This window comes from Mus musculus, chromosome 19, assembly GCF_000001635.26.
Source record: "Mus musculus strain C57BL/6J chromosome 19, GRCm38.p6 C57BL/6J".
In the NCBI taxonomy this organism is placed as follows: Eukaryota; Metazoa; Chordata; class Mammalia; order Rodentia; family Muridae; genus Mus; species Mus musculus.
In genome coordinates this window covers 46,859,999-46,883,797 of record NC_000085.6, presented here as the reverse complement: position 1 = coordinate 46,883,797, position 23,799 = coordinate 46,859,999, and the positions used below count along the sequence as shown (strand labels likewise).

General features: G+C 49.7%; 1 protein-coding gene across 2 annotated transcripts in view; it reads right to left on the bottom strand.

The window, feature by feature from the left end:
• Positions 1 to 5,217: 5,217 nt before the first annotated feature.
• The window catches only part of Cnnm2 (cyclin M2), a 121,747-nt gene continuing 103,165 nt past the window's right edge, over positions 5,218 to 23,799 (bottom strand). The window contains exons 5-8 of one of the 2 annotated variants that reach the window (NM_033569.3): positions 15,167 to 15,260; positions 12,077 to 12,142; positions 6,406 to 6,590; positions 5,218 to 5,965 (exon numbers count right to left, since the gene is read on the bottom strand). In NM_033569.3, the coding sequence (NP_291047.2) occupies positions 5,756 to 5,965; positions 6,406 to 6,590; positions 12,077 to 12,142; positions 15,167 to 15,260 (555 nt within the window). In that variant the 3' untranslated portion in view covers positions 5,218 to 5,755. The remainder of the gene's footprint in view (positions 5,966 to 6,405; positions 6,591 to 12,076; positions 12,143 to 15,166; positions 15,261 to 23,799) is intronic. The other variant, NM_001102471.1, reaches the window with a different exon arrangement.

Below are 23,799 nucleotides of genomic sequence, written 5' to 3'. Positions count from 1 at the left end.
AGCTAAATAGCCATTTTTATCTTCAAGAGCCAACTGAGACGCCTGTACAAAGAAGCCTTTGTTACTGCCAAGGAAAACCTAGTGTGTCACTAGGCAAGTCAGATGGATACTTGTACGTTTCCTAGGGAAGAGCTGGTGGGGGCGCACCTCATTCCTCAGAAGAGCATCCCCCAAACCAGCTGTGTACCAGGCTGTAACATGCAGGTACTCAACCTGCAGTGTCTGTCCAGAGGAGACGCCCTGATGTGAACCGGTCTGCCTTTCCCACAAGGAAAGCCATGTAAACCGGTACGGGACCACGGCTGAAGAAAACAAAATGGTTGGTGTCACACAGAGGAAAGAGGGAACACACAGCTGCTAAAAGGGTGAACAGAAAATCATTTATCTAAATAGAAGAATAGAAATAAACAAAACCTTTTAAAAACAATCACAAGATTTACAAATAAATTGGTACAAATAAATAGGTATTGTAAATCTACAACATTTGGATTATAAACGCGTCTGTTATGACAGCTTGTGCATATGACCTGTGTTTAGCTTTCTCTTGATGCCACTGCTCAAATGCATGAAATGTACGCCATGATACCGTGGGTACGACTGAGGAGGGTGGAAATCAGACAAAGCAGGGCTTACGTTTGGCCCAAGGCAATGCTGGTAACTGGGCCTTAATACCAGGAAGAGGCATGGTCAGAGCCTAGATGGGCAGCTTCCACTACAGATAGATCCTGCAATGCAAGTGAGCGGTAGAAGCCATTGATCTAGCTTGGGTGTGGATGAGGAAGGAGGCTCTGGTCTCAGCCATAGCGAAGAGACCCAGTTACCAAAACACCTCGTCTGCAGTAACTCATGGAGACGTGAGAAGTTCTGCCCCATCTACCTCCCAGATACTGGCCAGCAGGAATGGACTGGGGTAAGGCAATGAAAGAAGCTGGGGTAAGAGCAGCAATATGGTTTTTTTTTTCCTTTTAAACAGAAAATACCACCACCCTCTCACCCAATAAGGGACAACAGAACCCTAGGCTCAGTGGATGAGGGGCTTCCAAACAGTGTCTTAGTCACATGATATACTAACAGTAGAGACATATGTACATAATAAATAATATAAAATAAAGCATATACATTTGTGGATTTAAAGGACTGCAAAAACAAGAAAAGTCAGTCAGTTGGTGAGACTCTTCACAGTAGCCCTGACATGGGTAGTAGTGAATCAGAAGCCAGGCGGGGGCTTTCTAGGGAATGAGTCCATAATTCCCTTGGTTCTAGAGGTCTGGGACCCTAGCTGTTTGTAAGAAACCCGAGTCTCCAAGAAGAGCAGGCACTCATGTCTGTCAGGCCCTTTTGATAATTCTCTTTAGGGTGACTCTGGAAGAATCCAGCCCCAGAAGTAAATCCGCGTGGATCAAATGTGAGCAGCATCGGAACAAACCCTTCTAAGTGAAGCTAGACAGTACCCCAATACATCAGCATCTGAAACATTGGCCCACACCTCTCCTTCCTTCCAGCTGTGGACATAAAAACACCTAGAACCTGGCTCTTGCTATTTTGATAATTGCTTCAAGTACTGCCTGGCACTCTCCATCAAAAAGCATTTAAAACAACTGCACTTGAGATGTCTCCCATGGCTCTGGTATAAAAAGGTTGCATGAGCTATGTCAGCCACAGGGAACTAAGAAGCAAAGGTCCCCAGATGCTCACTTTAGCTGCTATGTCTGGATTGCTCCCTCTGCCTGACTGAGGTGGCCATGGGGGTGCTGGACCACTGGGGACTCTCCAGAAGGAAAACCAGTAAATGAGCATTGATTCCGGGAGGAGGGTGCGGAGGTGCCAGAGGAAGGCTTGCCCATCCCAGGCCCAGGACTCGTAACAGCAGCTCGGCGTCGGAGCACTGCTCATCCTTCAACTAGAAGCAAATGCACCTCAACAAGCTCACCGTTCCGTCAGCTCCTAAAACACAAGTAAATGGCCCTGAGTATACAAGTCCACCGAGTAGGTGCCTCATCGATAAATTTGTATGGGAAAAACTTCCAAATACCCCCACAATCACTTCCATATTCAGCTCAAAACTCCTAATTCTGGGCTAGCCTACAACTTACCCAGTTGTCCTTGTTGGACAGAAGCACCACAAGCCTATGGCCCAGAATGAAAGCAAACATAGCCCAAGAAAGATCCTGGTACCTCAAAAAAGGGTACACCGGTAGCTAAGTAGCTAAACAGCCATCAGCCCTGCACAAGAAAAGCAGAGGGAGGACTCATGCCAAGCCACAGCAGGTTAGACTACATGGTGTGTCTGAAGCAGCCAACCCTCTCGGCTTGCTCCAGGGGACAAGGTGTGTACACTGCGCCAGTCCAGAGGGTTAGCCTGCTTGGGTTTGTCCCTGGGAGACTGCATCCCCTGGGTTGAGGCACAGTGACAGTGGCAGATCCCTGGCAGCCTTCAGAGAAGGACAGAGGTGTTTGTGTATGTTTTCACTAGCCAGGACACAGGCTGAGTCACCCAGCACCTACTTGGTTTTGCTTCTTAACCCAAATAACTTGCGGGCTGAAGATCATGGTCCCTGTGTAACTCAAAATCCTGTCGCTCCATTTTCTAATGCGTCTGGACCTGCCATGTTTTCCTAGATTTGGAAAAGCTGGTCCTTTAGCTGTACAGAGCTGGGGATGGCGAGGGGACTTTTCACAGTTAGTGTTCCGTATCAGTGTGAAGTTCTGCACTGAACACCTGTACGCGTTTCTTGGAATAACACGAGAAAGTGGTTTGTGGCTCAGCTCCCTTCACGTGAGGTCAACTATGCCCACAGAGAGTATGAAACAGGCGGCACCTTCAAATTGGGAACCCAAATTTAAGCTAGCTGACTAGCACCCCAATACTCATGTGGAAATATCAGGATTCTCTTCTCCTAAGACTTTACTAGAGTTTGGACTTGCCTTATGGACAAAGAACAGTAAATGAAGGACCCCCATTAGCAGTGACAGTGTCTGCACACAGGCATCCAGTTCTAGATGCTGTCCTGTCCTCTGCCTGGCAGCAGAGGCATAGGGGCAGGCCCATAGCACCCAGAACTCCCGAGGCCTGAGTCTGTCTGGCCTGACCCCTCCCCTCCATGTTTGCACATGCAGCATTGCAGGAGGGCTTCCAAGCCAGAGCTACATGGAAGGAGCCTGACCATGGCCACTCTACTACTTGCCAGGCTCTCTTGGCTGGGAAGCCCATGAGGTGAGGCCAGAGATGGTATGTGCCATTCCTAGCCAAGATCCACTCAGAGGGGCAAAGAGCCAGTTGCCTCAGGAGTCAACTTGGGAGTGGGAGACTTGGAAACACTGTTCACTCGGACGCAAGCCCTGTTTAAAGATTGAAACTTCTCCCCAGAGCAGCTCAAACTACGGCCGATGGAGGAACTATTCAGAATTCCTGGTTATTATAGAAGTAACTAGTCAAAGATAATTAGTTCATTAATGGAAAATGAACACGAAGCTGGCAGGCCACAGTCTTGATCTCTGAGAACCCCACTCCTCAGCTTCTTTGCAAGAGAACTCTACAGTTAGCTGCCGCAGCGGGTGGTGACTGATGCTCTCCCAGCTAGCTCCCTCAAGTCCTTCATCTCCAGGATCCAGGAACAGTAAAACTCAGAGAGGCCCAAGGTGCTTCTCTTCCAGAGGCTCCTTCCTGGGGCAAGGCTGTCTGAGGCAGAGGTGTACCATGCCTGAGGGGCAGCAGAGTGGAACACTTAGCACTAGAGAGCCTTGGCTGGGCTCCTGACTCCCCAGGCCTCAGGGAAGGGGCCAGCTAGAAGCTTGTTGGAAGGACTCTGGCCCTGGCCACACTCAGAGAGCTTACATCTGAACATAATATGCTCCTTATTAAAATGATATTTTCACCTGGATGTGTTTGAGAAGGGGGTACTCACTGTGTGGGGTTCCCCATGATAGGAACTTCATCCCAAAGTGGCAGGCTAGGTACCGGTAGCAGGTCACTCAGCTCCTTTAAAAGCTACTCTCAACGACCCTCCACTAAGGGCCAGCCTTTCTCAACCCGAACACTCAGGACCACTACCCACTGTCAGTGGGCATGGCACCAGACGCCCGAGCCAAGGTCTGCGGGTGTGGCAGTGATAGAGCACCTGCCAAGGATGCACATGGCCGTGGGTTCCAGTCCTAGCACTCCCGTGCCCATGCGCACGCGCACACGCACACGCACAGAGTTTTCAGAGTCATCAGGTATTCAACAAAGGACCAACCCAACATGTCACCCTCCCAGAGTCCATCCTGGGGTTAGCAGACCTCCTACCTGAAGGAGGAGGCTGGCGCTGAGCCTGAGGGTTCCCTGTGCAGGAAGCCCAGGCCCACAAAGGCTCTCTTCTCCAGCAGTGACCTGGGTAATGAGAAGCCCACTGAACACTGGCCAGGAGTTCATTTGAGTGTATGAGCACTGCCAGCAAATGCAAGGAAGGAACCTTTTAAAAGAAGCCACCCAAGCAGTACCTGCTGACGTGAATTTCATAACACATGGTAAATTTGGTATTGAAGTAAGACAGAGACACACATGAAATGGCCACAACACACATTTGGTTTCTGAATCGATTTGGGGTCAAACTGACTCTGGCTGTATGGGTGGCTCTCTGGCAATGGCCACATCCGAAGCAGGGCCACCTTTGAACAGGGCCACTGCTGAACTCCACAGCCCAGGGACAACATGGGAGGGGCACTTGGCTCTATGGAAGGAAGGGCATTTCATTAGAAACAGGGTCTAGAAATACCTAAGTATATTGTCCACCTCCCACCCTGCCCACCCCACTCAGATAATACACAAGTCCCAGCAGGAAAGAGGCATCCTGTAGCCGCCACCACCACATGTTCATTAAGAAGCCCCATGGAAGGTTTCCACTTGGCACCTGTAGCAGCAGCTTGGGTTAGCAAGAGTGAGGGGTTGGGGTGGGGGCTAGCTGATGTCCCAGACCACCAGAGGTTACAGGAATGGGGGATGAAGTCATTGCCTCCTGCCAATGATAAACCATGGGTTTAAAATTCATTAACATTCATTTTGGTGATAAAAATTCCTTAGGGTGGGAACAAGATCACATCCCCAAGCAAACGTTAAATTAATCCTTCCTGAGGGAAAGGGATGGGGTTAGACATCATATTTTCAAAAGGACACTACGTGCAGAGAGGGCACCTGCAGCTTCCGCCGACACCCACAGTGACGACAGACTTGGCACGTTCTGCAGTGACATGATTTTTCTTCATTCATCCATCAAGTTCGACAGCGACACCCACCGGGCACAGAGGAAAGGTATCCCTCCTGGGGACGGCCAGGGAAGGCCGTTAAAGGGGCAAGTCCATCCTGTCGGGGTCACACGGTGGGGCTACAGCAGAGTTAGCTTGGAAAGACCAACTTCAAACTCTGCAAAAGACACTTAGAAACAAAAACATGATCTCTTGGAAAAAAACATAATGAAACAATTTTTAAATTTCATGCAAATTGAGGGATGAAAGAAACGATAAAAGGTTCTGAAAAAATAAACATGATTCTATTTGGGTGGAAGAAGTTTGTCTCCGAATTCTTGAAAGCCATGCCCCAGCTGTGGATGTCACGTGTCCAGTTTCCATCCCTCCCCCAGCCGTCCTCCGCGGCTTCCAGGGAAAGGGGCAAAGTCTTTGGTCTCAAGGCTGTAGGACGCAGCATGGCAGACAAGCTCAACTAGCGGAAGTCATGGTCAGACCAAGTCCAGGAGGGCCGGACAAGGGGGCCCGAGGGGCCCTAGATGGCGCCTTCACTGTGCAGGCTGTGGTTGGCCTTGTTGTGTGACACACAGTTCTGTTCATTGAGCAAGTTGGCCGTCTCATCTGGCAAGCCGTCATGCAGCTCCGTAAGAGTCAATTCAATTTTAGTATTTTCACTGTCTGAAGACTGAGGCGTTTTGTCCATCCGAGACGCCATCAAGGCATTTTGGTATTGCTGTCTGGAGATCTGGGGCCAGAAGAGGACACAGAAAACAAACCAAGAGAACTTATTTTTAGGTTCTCTTGTCTCCTAATACCGTATCACACACTGAATACCCCAGGAGGCCCAACTCTTTTGCTCTAGGAGGAATCATCCTTGAGTAGAAACTGAGCCACTCTGAAAGGTTCACACCGACTGCCAAGATCCAGCCAGCTCTCACCACTAGAACCATTTCTACATCTGGCCTCTTACATTCAGAGACAAGAAAAATGGTTATCAGCTTCAGCGAAAGCTGCTTGGGTCTCTGAAAGATGGCTAATTCAGGCTCATGGGATGGAATAGAGGTCACTGTGTTTCTCAACCTGCGCTGAGCCCAGGAAGGGAGGTGGGACGTTTTGACAGCCAAGGGGAAGCTGTCAGAAGTGGCTGTACCTGCCAGATCTAGCCGTGCAGCCCTCCCCACTCACCTTGACGAACTGTAGGTCAGAGAGGGCTCGTACTGAGTAGTCAGGGATGTAGACTTGAAGGAAGGAAGAGCTGAGCTGGTTGTTGCTGCTCCCCAAGGTTGGCGTCATGGCGTCAATCCGGTCGCTCCGACTGAGAGAATCTGAGTGATTCAGGCCACAGGGGCGAGGAGGTGACTTATTTTCCCCTAGAAAAGGGAGAGAAAGCGGCCTTTAAAGCACTGTAGGTATAGCCGCTGGAGAACGCTCGCTCCAAATGAAAAGCAATCCCACCAGCGCCCACACATCTCTCCCACAGATACGCACAGCTCAGCTGCGACAAGACCAGGGTATAAAGGCCAAAGCTCAGTAGCTGAGAACCCGCCTTTGAGGGGAGCATCACTAGGTACACAGATAGGGCTGAGGAGAAGGCCCGGGTCACGGACGCTACTACCCGATACTAACAAGGACCATAAAAGGCTCTCCATTATCTGTCCAGGAGCCAAACGAGATTATCAAAGACCCTCTGTCTCCTTTGCCTCTTAGCCATCAGCCAGCTCAGGTATACCATCATGCTAGGAGACAGGAAACCCTTGAGAGGCCTGCTCGGTGTCTTGGTGATATGGGTTTCTGCAGTGATCTCCTTGGAGCAAGCCTCCTGAACCTGGATCCCTCTGGAAAAGCAACGCAGTGCCTTCTCCATACCACCAAGCCATCTCTCCAGCTCCCGTTCCTTGTAGCTTTAACGATGAATTATGTTAAAGGTAAAATACCACTGGGTGTGGTGGCACACCCCTGTGATCCCAGCACTCAAGGGGCAGAGGTGTGTGGATTTCTGAGTTCAAGGTTAGCCTGGTCTATAGAGGGAGTTCCAGGACAGCCAGGGCCACACAGAGAAACCCTGTCCCAAAAAACTAATCAGCCAACCAAATAATAGATCCCATGTCCTCCCTGAGGAGGCCTTTTCATCCCGCTGTTTCAGCCATCTGAGCACAGTAGATGGGCTCTGAATTGCAGAATGCCACAAGGGTAGAGGGGACCCATGCTCCCATCTTCCGAAGCCCTTAAAAGATGCCCAGAAAAGAGCCAGCCTGTGGCAGGTCCTGCCCTCCAACTATCAAAGTCTGTCACTGTGGCCACAGCCTACCTCTTACTTCAAGTGACTGGTTTACACAGTGCCACTGAGCAACTTGAAACCAGCTGAAGACCCCGAAGTACTGCGGTCCCCTGAAGCTTTCCTCTCTTCATAGTGGTACTAAAGTCCTCTGCCCACCCTCACCACCGTGTCCACTGGGGAACTCCTCTCAGGACTCCCAGGCCACATCTCCCTCTTCCACCTGTTCTGCCACACAGCTCACAGTGCTGGCTTCCCACAAGTCAACGTCCGACTCAACAGTGCCCCCTACTGTCCCTGCCACCTCCTGAGAGAACAGCACTCTTAGAGCGGAACTTTGAACGGTGACCCAACTCTGCCCAGCTTCAGAGTCCTTTCTGTAAACTGCACAGTGGTACCCAGCTCACGGAAGATAGAGCGCTGAGCACAGCGCCACACCCAGTGAGTGCCGGATGGACGTGCCCTGTTGACATGTCCCGCTCTCTCCTGCTAGCCTCTCCCAGACCACGCTCCTGGATCAGGTCTTTAAGTTGTATGTTTCTGCATGTATTTTTGTTTAATATATTTAATGTTTTTCTGATAGGATTTTATGCTTTTTGTAGGTCTACAAACAAAACTTCCAATGTAAAGAGCAAGAGAACCTTAGTAAAATACAGTGTAAAAGTCAAACCAACAGATCATTATTTTAAACATTTTATGAAAGTAAAATTAAAAATTGAGGGGTGTGTTTAGTTGTATGAAGATATTTTGAAAAAGCTAGTAGAAAGAGTAGACAATATAAAGCTCTCTCTTCTATGAAATATGTATGTATGCTTTTTGTTGTTGTTGAAATAAGGTCTCTCTGTGTAGCCCTGACTGGCCTGGAACTCACTATGTAGACCAGGCTGACCTGGCACTCATAGAGACGCACCCATCTATTTCTCTCTCTGTCTGCATAGGTTTCTAAAATAGTGTTTACTTCTATGGTTTCAAGGTATCAAAGGCAAGGCACCTGGGTGGCAGGACCACTGCTCCTTGGCAGGTGGGGGTCAGAGCCTGGATTCTTCTAGACTCCCAGTTAGTGAACACTGCTTTCTGATTGGTTTGTTGGGCCCGCGTACACACGTGCGCACGCACACACATGTGCACATGCATGTGATGAACGTCTTATTGTGCCCGTTGTCACAGCCACCCATTGCCCACACTCCTCCTACAGAGCCACGGGCCTGACATGACTGCCTGGGAGCACACCTCCTGGCTTTAATACTGCTCAGCATCTCAAGGACAAGATTAAAATCTTAACACCAAGTAAAGAAAGAGCGGGCTTACAGCACGTGGTCAGCAACACTTGCTAAGCCTTCTTGACAGGAAACAGCAAGCCTTGGGAAATCACTGTTCCCTACAGACTCACACTCAACTTTTGCTCACAAAAAAATGTAGTCATAAAAGTTTAATTATTTTTAACATTAATATAAAATTATTGTAAAAAGATGGGAGACTAGGACCTTTGTGACAGTGCAGGACAATCTGCCACGGGCCAGAGAGACTTCACCAGTTTTCTGTGGTTGTTTGCTACTCTTCAATGAGAGCTGTGTGTTTTCTCAAGAAACTATTGAAAGTTTCTCTCCAGACAGTACTCTGATGTAAACAGGGATCTGGCCTCTTCTCACTAGTCTAAGACCTGAGCAGAATGGTGAAGGACACACAGTGTTCCATCCCAGGTGTGACCAAAAGCAGCAGGCAGGAGCGTCCCCACTCAGAAAGGGCATGCTTGCCTCCAGGATGGACTTCCTCTTGGTCCCAGCCTCCTGCTGAAAACACTGGACCCTGCTGTGGCCTGACAGGGACAGCCCTGGGTCTGACTTAACTCGCAGTTGCTTTCATTTTAAGGATCTCATGAAGCCTTCTCTACCGTGTTATTCATTCCTAATGCAATTTACAAAACAGCAGCGGGGCCGTCTGAGTTCTGTTGCTACTTGTGTACTTTGGATGTCTCACCGAGTGGGGCAATCAGTTTACATCCTTTACCCAAAATCCATGAGATAAAGGACTAAACTTCTACCTGCAAATTGGTCCAAATACACCACAAACCAAACTGTTCAGCGGCCCTGAAGACTCACCTGCAGTGAGCCCAGAGAGCCCAGACCCACAGAGCAGAAGCTGGAGCAAGCTCCACCCACGGCTGGGCTCATGCTTTGCTATCAAATTTGTATGTCAAGGTTTTATGACAGTAAGAAAGATGAGACGCCAATTTTAGCTGGGCTTGGTGGCACCCAACCAGAATCCAGGCACTTGGGAGGCAGAGACTGGAAGATGCTGAGTTCAAGGTCATCTTTAGATATATAGTCAGTTCAAGTTAGGCCAGCCTGGGCTACAAGAGACCTCATCTCAAAAACCAGACAAAACGAAATCAAAGTCAAAACCATTTGAGCTGGACATGGGGGTGCACCCCTTTAGTCCCAGCACTCAGGAGGCAGAGGCAGGCGGATCCCTGTGAGGTACGGTCTGCTGGTCTACACAGGACAGCCAGGGCCACGACCTTACCTCAAAAGCCAACCAAGCAGACAAACAACCCCTCTCAGTATTGGCTCACTTTGCTTTTCTGGCTTTTTGCTTCAGTTTATTTTTTCTATCCTACCTAGGAATCCTTTCTTTTGACTACAAACTCGTAGGCAGAATAATGAACGGAGCCTCGTTTGCACCATAGGCACCTTCTGGAAGGGGCAGGATATCATTGTTACTGCAATGGCAGCAGGCCCGTGGGCCAGGACCTTCAAGGCAGGCCGGCCTATCTACTCCTGCCCAGATGGAGCAGGCATGGTGAAGAGAGCTCCAATTCTAAGGAGACATAGCATGCAGATGATGTACTGGGCTTTGACGCATCAACTTCAGTATCCCTGCAACTTCATATACAATCAGCAAACATGAGTGAAGAATGGAAGAAAAATATAAATGCATGGATGCACGTGAATGCATGTGTGTGTTCTGCTCATTGGTTTGAGTTGAATAGCTCTGTGAATGAATATCTTATGCTTAGACATGCCAAACTTGAAGAGTGTGTGTGTGTGTGTGTGTGTGTGTGTGTGTGTGTGTGTGTGTGTATGTGTGTGTGTATGTGTGTGTGTAGGCCAGAGGTCAACCTTGGGTGTTCCTCACTTTGTTTAGACAATGTCACCCCCTGGGACCTGGGGCCCCCTGATTTGGCCCATCTGGCCGGCAGTGAGCCCAGGGTTCCTGCTGTCTCCACCTCCCCAGTATGGGGATAAAACCAGGCTACTAGGTTGGCTTCTGGGAGCTGGTGCCCGGGTCGTCATCCTCCTGCAGTTAGCATTCAGCAACTGAACCATCTCTGAAGCCCTATGGTAGGGTTCTGAAGGCAGGGTTTTATTCTAGCTATTCTGGCTGCAAACTCACCCTATGTAGCCCAAGCTGGTCTTGAACTCGTGGCAATCTGCGTATTTAAGCCTAAACACAGAGATTAGAGGTGTGGCCACCACACCTGGCTGACAGCAGACTCAAGGAAACAATTAAATTTCTTCCAACGTAAGCATGGGCTCCTCTAAGTATCAGCGCTCTAGCGCATGATAGAGTTGGACTGTATGTAAATTGCATCGGTCAGATTAAAACCTACGAGCTATATGGGAAAAGGGCAACGCAGGAAAGCTGCATCACCCCACACAGATGTCTGACAGTCTACCTTTCTCCAAGACAGGAGCTTCCTATATTATTATGTATTGACCCTGAACTCTCCTGCCTCCGATCCTGCATGCTGGGATACAGGTGTGTACCACAACAAGCTCAATTAAGGCTAAGCAATTTTAATTAAAGAAAGATTAAAACTTTTCTTTGTAGTGGGCGTATTAGGCCTGGCCATGCTCTCCTGCTGGGGGGTAATCAGCTGCTGGTTAGGAAAGTGCACAGCACTGAGCCCAAACAGAGCAGCAGGGTCATCTGCCTGAGGAGGGCAGAGAGTCACAGGTCACAGTGTGTGTGTGTGTGTGGTGTGTGTGTGTGTGTGGTGTGTGTGTGTGTGTGTGTGTGTGTGTGTGTGTGTGTGTGTGGTGTGTGTGTGTGTATGTGTGTGTATGTGTGTGTGTGTGTGTTGGGGACTTGTGGGTGGGAAGGAGAAGTACTCCCAAACTAGGGTAAGTATGGGCTTTTCTCATTTGCCAGGACAAGTTCATGCACTCCCAAGATTCTGTCCAAATTGATTCTTTGGGAAAGGAAAGCAGTCTAGACTCCAGTGCAAACTCCACATCTTATAACATGCTGAAGACGAGTAAGACTCTGGGCAAACCTGGGGCAGAGCTGCAAGGCCCAGACCTGTGAGGTGGGATGAGAAGTGGGACAGGCAGCCACCATACAGACTTTCCCTATGCCCGGTCACCATGGATCCTGGCCCAGAGTTCCTTTCTAGACCTCTGTCGTTTATGTTTTCTGGACAGCTCCATCTTAGGCAGCAGCCTTGGCATTTTCAGGCTGGCAGGAAGCTGGGAACAGCGCTGTGGAAACAGTGTGCAGCCCGGTGGCCAGGCTTCCCCAGGGTCTAGGCAGGCAATGGATCAATGATTGGGTTAGGAGAAAGGAAGCATGCAGAGTTACCTGGAGAGCCCGCAGCTAACACCTCTGTCCTGCTGACAACAAAGGTGCGAGACAGGGACAAAGGAACTGGAAAATGGAGAAAAACAGGGTGAGACCACATTGAAAGGCAGAGACAGATCTTCCCATCCAGGGGACTGCAGTGGACGCTGTCTCACTAACGTGAGCATCCCACCCCACAAGTAGCAAAGCCCACTGCTGTTACATAAAAGGAAGGGACACAAATGACTTCCCCAGAACAGTATGCCACTGGGAAGAATCTTGTCCTTGTGCTCTTTTCTGGAAAGTTCTTAAACCTCCAACACCCAGTTGAGGTCCACAGCTCCAAAACAGGCTGTTCTCAATGTCTGAGTCACAATTAGCCAAGCCTCAGCTGGTAGGGGCTCTAAGAATAGGCCCACGCTGCACTGCGGCGCTCACTCACCATGCGGCCTCACAAGCCCCTGATTACCCAACTCACTGGTATTATTGGTTTCATAATTTTGGCTTGATACTTTGAGTTGCTTGAGATGATTGCAGATTTCAGAGCAGAGGCAACTGTACAGACTGCCTGAGAATGGCAGACAAAGGTTAGGCTCAGCACTGCTCACTCTGATGGGAGACTAGCCCCATCACAGGGAAGACCCCAAGAGCAGGCCAGGAGGGACAGGGCATGCCTTCCCACATGTCCCAAGGACTGAGGGCTTTATTTTACTGCTTTGTGTCAGGACAAGGTCTCAACCTAGAGCCCTGGCTGGCCTGGAACTTGTTCTGTAGGCCACTCTGGCCTCAGTCTCACTGCAGACCTCCATCTCTGTTTCCCCAGTAGACAGCTGACTCTCCATTTACATGTGAACATGTGCGCCGGCCATAGCACATACGTGGGGAACAGAGGGCAACACGTGGGAGTCGTTCTCAAGTCACCAGGCTTGGTGGCAAGCACCTTTACCTGCGATTTCCTCTTGAGCAGACACAGGCAGGCCTTAATGTCCTGTACTGATCGGACATCTCAGTGAACACACAGACCCCCAGACCCAGGTCAGCCTTTGAAATGAATGATGGGGGCCTCCTGGTGAATGGTCAGCTCTTTGCTGCCTTTTGTTGTTATTTTTTTCAGTTGGTTTGAAAGGTCTCTTATGGTCTAGGGTTAACCTCAAACTTACTACTTAGCTCAGGCTAGCCTCATGGTCCTCCCACCTCCTTCACAAGGGCTGGAACTAGTGTGGCCACCATTCCCAGCCTTTTGCTATCCTGTTCTTCGTGGATTTTCCCTACACTACTGTTCACTGTGAGCGAGGCTAGTGTTCAGGTTTAAATAACCAGTCATCAGCAAAAGTGTGTTGCTCTCATCAGTTTACAGAGATGCCTTAAAAATAGGGGTCTGTTAACCTACGCTAACTCGAGACACATAGTCCCAGAACAGTCACAATGATAATACCTTCCTGTGACATAATGTTTCTTCCTGTTGTTCTGTTTTCACACTTTTGAGACAAGGTCTGTGTAGACTACGCTGACTCTGAACTTGTAGCCATTCACCCACCTTTCCCTTGTATTTTAAGGTCACAGCACACTGTCTGCACAGCACCTCATTGTGTCCTCCTGGATATTATGGGACACCAAGGGCTTTTCCTCAGTGTCACCACACAGTGGGAAGGAAGATCACTTTCAAGTTCATAACAAAGACCTTCTAGGAGGGACCACGCAGGCTCATGTGCACACTCAGGGACAATGTCCCTTAGGACAGCAAAGCCTGCACGAGAGAGCAAGGAATCTTGACAGCTTACTGGCTTTTTAACGCTTACATCCTTATGCCAGTCACACTGCTGCGTGGGACAGCAGGGGAAGACAGATGTCACAAAGACAAACTTGCCTGAAGGGTTGCCATTGCTGTTACATTTTTTTTTTTTTTCAGTTTGACAACCTTCCTTTAAAAAGGACTGTGGTTAGCTTTGGCCGTTGTAAATGTTTCCTTGTACAGAATGTCCTTTTGTATTCTGGCCACCAGGTGGCACCACAGCACCTCCGTTTACCTGCCTAATCTACTCCTGGCCAGGGCAGGCAAGCAATAGCAAAGTTGGGTGCTGACACCCCTGCAGGCCCCTCAGACTCTCAGAGAACTTGCTCAATCCCCGTGGTGGCATAACCACGCACCACAAGCAGCCAGCTCTCTAGACAAACAGTAGCAGCAAACTCCCTCAGCCTCTGGGAGATGTAACGGAAAATCCCCAGAAGAGCTACTCTGTGTGATAGACTTAGAATGACTTGGAATGGAGACCAGGGAACACTTCCCAAAACAGGCGGGGCAGGGGGGGGGTGGCCGGGGGGGAGGGGATGTAACAGACACAAGGCTTCTGGAAGTGCTAAGCTTCTAAAAAGTTCTAAAGCTAACTAGCAACTCAGCAGACCCCAGCGCACACACCCACAGAAGACACGCAGCTTCCGCAGGTGCCTCTAACAGGAAATAGCCTTCGGATGGTTAATCTAAGGGTTAGCATCCCTTGAGTTTACAGTCGCCATGGCAACACACCTCTGGTATGTCTCTTGAGAGTACTTCCAGGGAGGTAAATGGGAAAGACACACTCCTGAGAGTGTGGGGACACAGTCCACAGACCGGGGCTCTGGACTGATTTAAAATGAGGGCGGGCGCTGAGCAGCAGCACTCCTCCCTTCTTCCGTAGCCTCAGGTGGCCTTAGTGCATTGCTCAACCATCAGATGAGGGAACTGCAAGCACATAGTAGGGATGGGAAGGAAGCACACCCACGCAGAGCCCAGATGACCATGGCAGCACAACCCGGGCAGAGGAAAACAGAGTCAGCCCACTACATCCTGTGTCCTACAACGTTCGAGAAGTGAGGGGGGACCTCTGGGGGACAGCGATTCAGAGGAGGATGCTTACTCTCTCCTCTCTCTATCACTAAGGCCTTAATAGTCTGCCTCTCCTAGTGTGTACAGCTGTGTTCGCTGGGTGTGGAGACCTATGAAGGCGTATACCCGGGATGGGTACAGCTTCTGTCTCTATGATGCGCATCAACGAGAACCGATTCATGCTGGGCTCAGGGGAGACTGAGGGAGAAGGGCTGCGTCTTCCTGAAACAGATGCCGGGGCTACTCACCTGGAGAGGCTGTGAGGGCCATCACACCATAGTAGGAGAAAGCGCTGGCTTCAAACTTCATGCCTTCTTTCCCAGCTTCCACCTCCACCTTCCCCTGTGGGAAGAAAAGGTGTGACTTCAGCTTCAACGACACAGAAAGCTAGTCCTCCCTGGGCTTGGCCACACTCCTCTCCAATGATCCCAAGAAAGACAAGCTCTGGAAAATAAAGGGGCGGGCATATTCATCTAAACTAGAGAACTGTGTTAGGCTGGACCTCTGGAAATAACGATAAAGGGATCAGTATCTGTGGGCCCACTTAACATTTTCCCCACAGCCCCAGCTCTTCAAGGGCCCTCGGTAATGAAAAGCAGCGGTAAGCCAAATGCTGAGGATGCTCTCAGGGAAGCCTGCCTCAGTGAAGCAGAGGCAGGAGTATCAGAGACCTATGACCAGCCGGACTCTATGAGGCCTTCAAAGGAGGGGGGGGGGCTGGCGTTATGGCTCAGTGGGTAAGAGCACTGACTGCTCTTCCAAAGGTCCTGAGTTCAAATCCCAACAACCACATGGTGGCTTACAACCATCTGTAATGGGATCTGATGCCCTCACAGTGTGCTCACATACATAAAATAAATAAATTAAAAAAAAAAGAGGACGGGAGAGAGAGGAGAAAGGGGGGAAGAGAAGGCAGGCCCGCAGGCTAACACCACACCACACTTTAAATTCACTAATGCCCAGACTAGGAGGCAGACACAGGTGATCCCCCTTCCAAGTCGGGAAAGAGGAACCGGGAAAAGCAGACGATCCAAGAGCAGCCCTCAGCACCTGCCACCCCATGAACATGAACTATCCCATCACCTCCCTAGGGTGCATTCTAGTCTGGATTAGTGAAGACCCTTCTTTTGCACACCCCCTCCGCCTCTCTTTAGGCACGGGAAATCCTAGCCAGACCCTATGAACCATCTTCGACTGTGTGTGGTGCTGCAGCTCTAACCCTGCCCCTCATGTCCTCCAGGCAAGCGCTCTGCCACTCAGCTGCACCCCAGCACCTAAACCCAGAATTTTAAAGCAACCTGCAAAGGAGCAAGAGTTAGAGCATCGCAGCCATGCAGCCATACCCTACCCAGAGGAGCCGCAAGCAGAGAGGAGCCACAAGCAGAGAGGAGCTGTATTCCAATGTGAGGGAGGCAACCACCCGAACATGCCATGAAGAACAGACAGTATGGCCAGGCATGGAAGCACATGCCTGCAGGCCTAGCGCTCACAAAGCAGGGGTAGGAAGATTGCTACAAGCCCAAGGCCAGTCTGGTCTTGTTTCCTGTGCCTAAAGAGAGGCAGAGGGGGTGTGCAAAAAGAAGGGTCTTCAGTAATCCAGACTAGAGTGTACCCTAGGGAGGTGACATAACATAACAAAGTTCCAGGCCAACCTGGGCTGCAGAGTGACATCCTATCTAAAAACTGTTCTCAAAGCTGGAGGCCGAGACGAAGGCTCAGTTGATAAATGCCTGCCAACCAAGCACGAGGACCCAAGTTTGGGTCTCCATCACCATGTGAGAGACATGTGCCCACCACATCTGAAACCCTTGTGCTTGGCAGGGATGGATACAGGTGGCTCTTCAGAGCTCACTGGCCAGTCATTTGGCCAGCTGATCACTCAAAAGATATGGCGGAAGGCAATAATAGAAAATACCACTGGCTGTCACAGGTACCAGCATGCATGTGCCTACACTCGCGCACACACAGACAAGCACAAGGAAACAAAGATTGGAAGAGTTTCCGAGAGACCCATTTACTTCCTGTTCTGGCACGAGGACACTCTTTCTGGAGAAGTTTATGGATAGACAGGATCTGGCTGACCCACTGGTATGAAGGAAGGTCTAACCCAGGTTGACAGCAGACAGGCTTCCAGGTCTGCACAGACAGGGGACAGAGGGCACAGGGCTCCTGGGACATGGGCAGCTTTTGCAGAGGACATGGGTTCAGGAAGATAGCACAGACCAGGCTAGTGTGGCTGTGCTGAGAAAAGGCCCAGGGGAGGAAGGGACACAGTTAGGGAAACTCTCAGGGAGGGTAAGGAGGGAGACGGAGGAAGCCATTCCCACAGGAGTGTGCGCTTGAGGGACTAAGCGATGGGCATCTTGGGGGAAACCAGAAGGCTGAGAAATGAGGACAACTTCCAGCCAGGACCAGGTCTTCCGCAAAGGGTCCAGCGGCAGCGGAGAAGGAAGAAGATTCGCACCAACCTGAGCTGGGGCTGGAGATGCAGAGGTGACGGGAAGGGTGGTCCCAGAAAGAAGGGAGAGACAAAGACCAGCCTGACGCCTGTGACTGACAGAATGAGGAAAGCCAGGAACCAGAAAGGGGCTGACAGAAAAGTCTTACCAAAGAAACCAGGTGAGGGAGGATGCCCTGGCACAGGCACAGTTGGCAATGACAGCCACCACATGGATGTGACGGGAGCACAAGGACTCTGACAGGGAGCTGCTGGGCCAACAGGAGCACCTCTATGCAGAAGTGAGATAGGAGGAAGACTGGCATCAGGAGGAGCAGCCAGGAGAAGGCCTCCTAGGACCTGAGGCGCCCTTTAAAGTTGGCATCTAGAGAATAGTGTGCCTGGCACATGGGAGGGAGGGCTCTTTGAGGGGTGAGCCCTTAAGAAGGGAAAGAGAGGCAAGTGGCAGCAGGAACAAAGATAGCATTTACAGAAGGAAAGGGTGGAAGTGCTCAGTAGTATAGGTGCCATGATATTCTCGTCCTGAAGAGCCTTGGCGTGCACAGCACCAATGCATACCACTTCTAGAGATGGCTGCTGCCCGCTTCTCTACCGAACTGTGCAGAGCCAGAGCGTCACAGTGACCTCTGTGTCACGATGACTTCTGTGTCCAGTGCGTCCTATTGCTTTTGCAGACCACACAGCCTGTGTGTTCCAGGTCTCTGCAAGTGGGTGTGAGCTCCTACTTTGTGATCAACCAGTCCAAGCAGTCAGAGCCAGACTGTGGAAAGAAGCCCGGGGCGGCCTCTCAGGAAGGAGGCAGGCCGATAACCTGACAGGACTCTCTACTGTGCTGGGAGCCTCACCCAGTAACCACAGAAACACAGACTCCTAAAGACTGCTCCCACCAACCATGCCCAGGCACTCTGGGTTTATCCCTATGAGGTAGGAGGGCAAGAAGCTCTTTAGGTAATTTCAGGAGGATGTGAGATTTGGAGTCTCATTTTCTGGCTGTTTGTGAACAAGGGTTACAGATCTGGAAACTGATTTTTGGTCTCAAAGACTCCCACAAAGGCACAGGGGCCTGGTCTGCTGACTAATGAAAGATGGCTAGAGAGATTCCATACCCACCCCCGAGATGACAGCCATCCCTTAAGTCCTTCAGGGCAGACACCAGGCAGGGTAGGAACAGCTACCCACTCCCCTCTCGGATGCCAAGGAGTCTCAACTATCAGTGCACTGCGGATGCTGGGCTGCAGCTCCCATGGTGGGTTCCCTGAACTGGCAGTAGATAAGAGCCACCAGGTTTTCATTTCATTATCTACTGTTGCCATCACTGCAGAGAAGACCACATATTTTTAACGGGCCCTCCGATGTAGAAAAAAATAGTCTCAAAACATGCCCTGGAACTGACCATGGAAAGCTCCACCCCTCTCTCCCTTCCCTCCCACCACTGACAGAGTTGAAACAGCAGCACTCAGGCTCAGTGGCCACTTTCAAAGTTAGAGCAGATTCAAAAGGAAGGCAGGAAGCAAGAGGGAGGCAGGACTCTGGAGGAGGCTGAGGGGGAGTGAACATGATTAAAACAGCACACACAGTGAAATCCTCCGCAGACAAGCACACACACAGAAGCTAACACATGAGAAATAAAATCCCAGCATGGGGCTGGGCAGTCCAGTCAGTTCACCAGTTTGGAGCACTTGTTGATCTTGCAGAGGACCCAAGTTTAGTTCCCAGCACCTACAAGGCAGCTTACAACCATCCATAACTCCAGTCCCAGGGTATCTGAGCCCCTCTTCTGGCCTTCAAGGGCACCAGGCACACACACAGTGCACAAAAAAACATGCAGGCAAAACACTCATACACAAAAATAAAAAGACAAATCTAAAAAAAAAAGTACTAAAACCTCAGATTAAAGGACCCTCCCCAGGGAGAGAGGAGAGAGAATTTTCGGAGGGGAAACTAGGAAAGGGGCTAACATTTGAAATGTAAATAAAGAAAATATCTAATGAAAAATAAAATAAATTAAAAAATGAAAAAAGGCCCCTCCCCCCCCCCCAGGCCCAGCACTGGCTAGTTCTCCATTTGCTCGAGTTTAAAGCTGCTGCGCCCCGCCCCTCCACAGAGGGAAGCTTTTCTGACAGGCAGGTTCTGGGGACAACAGGAACATCTGTTTATATAAGTGTCAGTAGTTTCAAATAACCTCACCGGGCTGAGCTTAGGGCCATCCCTACTGGGAAATGGCTTAGAATCAAGTGGCTGCCCCCACACAGCGTTTCCTTATAGGAAAGGCTCTACGTTACTGACTTCACTTTTGAAATATTCATAAGCTTACTCTATAAATTAAAAAAAAAAAACAGAACAGGACATGAGGGGCTTCAGCCTTTCTCAGAGGAGCTAGGGTGATTTGTAAATGGATAGGGTGAGAAGGAGGCCTATCTGGATATGCTGGCATGTCACTATTATCCCAACTCAGGAGGCAGAGATAGGAAAATCACAAGTTCAAAGCCAGGCTATATAGCAAGGTCCTGTCTAAAAATAATTCTTAATAACAGTCTTAAAGAGGCTCTGGAAGGACATGTAATTCTGGAGCAAGGATGGCTTCCTACGTAAGAAGTCAGTCACAGAATCTCCGCTTCCTCCGGATCCTAGTCAGATATGACGCTATCTGAGTCAGTATGGCCCAATAACCCATGCAGTAGATAACCTTGTGGTTACTGTGGCCGGTCCACTCTTGGGCTGGGTGCTTCCTGTGCTCGTTGCAGTCACAAAACCACCACTGGGGCTCGCTTTCAGAGAGGAGAGAGCCGGCTGCAGATGTGGCTCCATTGGTCGGGTGCTTGCCCGGCATATACAAAGCGTGGTCTGCATAAAGCTAGGTGCGTGCCTGTAAAGCCAGTGCATAGGAGGCAACGCTCAAGGCCAGCCTGGACTGTCTGCGATCTTGTGACAGATGAAAAGAGGGAAAGGAAAGGGAAAATGGGAAAGAAGCCAGGGAAGTGGGTGCCAAGAGGACAATGTGGGGTGTCTCCTGCCCATGCCACTCAGAGCTGCCCGTCTGCTCCTCGTGTGGCTGCGGCACTTACAAGCTATCTAGTCATGGCTTTGTATCTGGTGGCTGTACATGGGAGCCTAGGATTCTGCAAGCTCACCTCAGAAATGGATATTTTAAAAAATGGTGGGCAAAAATATTAATTCATACATATCCATCTGGTTGTTTACAACCATACTCGTGTACTAAGAGGCAAGACTCAAATCCCAGTGGCTAAGCTCGATTCTGCACCAACTGGGAGCATTCGACAAGATCATGGGCAATTCCCGTGCACGTCGAGGTTGGAGAAACCCTGAGCAGGAGAGCACAGAAAAGAGAGCGCATGGCAGTCCCAGAGACAGCTCAGACACGTCCACTGCAGGTCAAACAGTGGCAGCGTGCACCCAAAGAACAGTGAGAGTCGTTTAAACGCAGCCAAAGACCTGAGAGGTTACAAATAAACACTAATCTGAGAAGGGAGTGAAACCCACTTTAGAGCAAACATGTCTTTTAAATCTGTATCAGAAGCTTTGAGAAATATGATGGGACAGCTGAAGAGGAGGAGGAAGAAGAAAGGGGTATTTATTAATCTGTATGTGACAAGAGCAAGAGTAATGCCAGGGGAAGTTCCTGTCCACTAAACGCCTGGCAGAGGCGGGGCCCAGGCTTTCTGTTTACTGTGCTGGAGACTGCTCACAGTCTGCCCTGTGCTGGGGAGAGCAGTGGCTTATTTGGATATTTAGATATGTTACTTCCCGGAGGATGGATAAGACCTCCCCACACACAGACACACAGCCACTATAGAAATGACAGTGATCTGGTCCAGCTTGCCTTTTGGTAAGAAAAACTGTGTCTAGCAGTTACAGTTACGGTGCATATAAGTGAGAGAAGACACACCTAACCCTTGAGAGACTTGGAAGCCCCAGGGAGTGGGGGGTTGGGGGTGGACATCCTCTTGGAGATGGGGAGTGCAGAGTGGGAGAGAAGGAATGGGACGAGAAACTGTCAGAAGGCAGACCAGGAGGGGGATAATGAATACAAATTAAAAAACAAAAACAAAAACAGGCAGGCTCTCACACTATTCAGGTTGGCCTTGAATTCAATCTGCAGCTGAGGGTGACCTGGAACTTCTGACGTCACCTTGATTTCCTCAGGGTGCAGACTATGAGTGAACACCTCCCATACTCATTTAAGCCGTGCTCAGGATCAAACCCATGGCTTTAATCAGGAAGGCAAGCACTCTCCCAATGGGGTGTGCCCCCAGCTACCACCATGTCGTATTTCACTCCTGATTTCATTATCATCTACCTAGGTAGGCTTCTGAAACTTATCTTTTTTTCTATTTACTACGCGGTGCACTGGGACACAGTTAAGTCACCCAGTCTATATTCTAAAGGCAGGAGGGGGATCAGGAGTTCAACAAGGTTGTCCTTACTTGCATAGCCAAGTATGAGGTCAGCCTGACAATACAAGATACGCTGCCTGCCTCAGAAAAGCAAAACTGACCCTCCCCAAAGAGCATTCTGTGTTTGACTATCTCTAACTCTTCATTTTATCATACTGGTTATGTAATTTAAAATTATCATCTAATTGTTCCTGGTATGCTGGTGGAAAAACACTCCCATCACACTGTGTGCCGTGGGGGCACAGCAGGTGAAGCACCTGCCACAACACCCGAGGACTATGGTTGGGTCCTGGAACCAACGTGCTAGAAGAGAACAGACGCCCAAGGCTGACCTCTGACCTCTCCATGCTCACCATGGCACATGAAGATGGATGTGCAGTTGTGCATGCAGCTGTGGGCTTGCTGGAGGACAACCTTAGGTGGTGGCGTTCTCTAAACTACGTCCCTCCTTATTTCTAGATGAGGTCTCTCACCGGCCTGGGGCTCACAGATTAGCCTTAGTTCTTTGGCCAAGGAGCCCAGGACCCTACCTGTGTGCCCACCCCAGTGCTGGGATTACACATGGCTGCCATGTGCTCAGCTTGTCCCCTAGTTTCTGGCAGGAACGCAGGTGAGGCAGGCACATTACCACTCAGCTATTCCCCTGCCGTAGCTCTACGAGTAGATACAGGTTTCTCAAAAACACATAGAGCCAATACAGATTTCATTGTGATTTATCAGGATTTTATTATCTCATTTATTAAAATACATTAGCATATTCTAAAAGTCTACTTTAAAAAACTTGAAGATTTATTTTTTTAATTAATTAATTTTTTATTTATATGAGTATACTACAGCGATCTTCAGACACACCCTTAGAAGAGTGCATTGGACTCCATTACAGATGGCTGTGAGCCACCATGTGGCTGCTGGGAATTGAACTCAGGACCTCTGACAAAGCAGCCAGTGCTCCTAACCGCTGAGCCATCTCTGCAGCTCCTGAAGATTTATTTTCATTCATATTTTAGTTTATATTTTGTTATGTAAATGATGAAATAGTCTTTTAATCAGGCTCACTCAGATCATTACTTTGAATAAGCTGAGCTTTATTTGATATAGGACTTAAACTGAAACCTTCTAATGAGGGACAGAGAGGCAGCTTGGGTGGCAGAGTGCTTGCCAAGTGTGCCCAGAACCCGGGGTCTGACACCAGCACCGTGTAACCTGCTTGTGTGGCGCATACACATGCTCAACCACGAAGACAGAATTTGGATACCCAGATGCCCACAGCAATGCCCGCTGGGTGCAGTGGACCACCTGTAACTCTAGCCTCAGAGGGGAGGGACAGCTGGCCAACAAGACTAGCCATACCAGTGAGTCCTGGGTTTGACTGAGAGACCCTGCTTCCGTGAATGAGATGAAGAGCCATGGGAGACGGTTCCCAAACGAACCTTGGGCTTCCATGAGCACACGAACACGTACATGTACGTAAACCACATACATGCCAAAAGTGTGCATGCCATACACGGGCGGAAAAGAAAAAAGCTTGAGGCCAGCCTAGGCTCCACAAGAGCCTGTGGCAAATATTAATATTAAAATACTAATATTAAAATGATATGCTTCTGCGTGTAATCCTGATTTCCAATCAGTGACTTAAGGGGGCTTTCTGGAGTTGCAGAACGCAGGAAAGCAGGGAAGGCAGGCATTGCTGCTTCCCCCATGTTCCTGAAATGCGGAGAGCATGCTCTAGACCCTGGCATGGACTGTGCCTGGGTGGCAGGATTTTGGGGTGGAATGTACTTGGCAAACGATGACAGCTGTGCCAGATTGACGGAGGGTGGCATGGCATTTTGTCCTGCTATTCTCTGGTACCTTGGATAATTGGCTAGTTTGCAAGAACTTGGGTTTTGCCAAAGTCTGCAACTTAAATACTGCCATGGGCCTGTTCATCAGCCACACTTACTACTTGTAAAATCATGGCTTCAGCTCAGCAGACAGGCCAGAGTATCTAACATGCGGAGGTATTCAG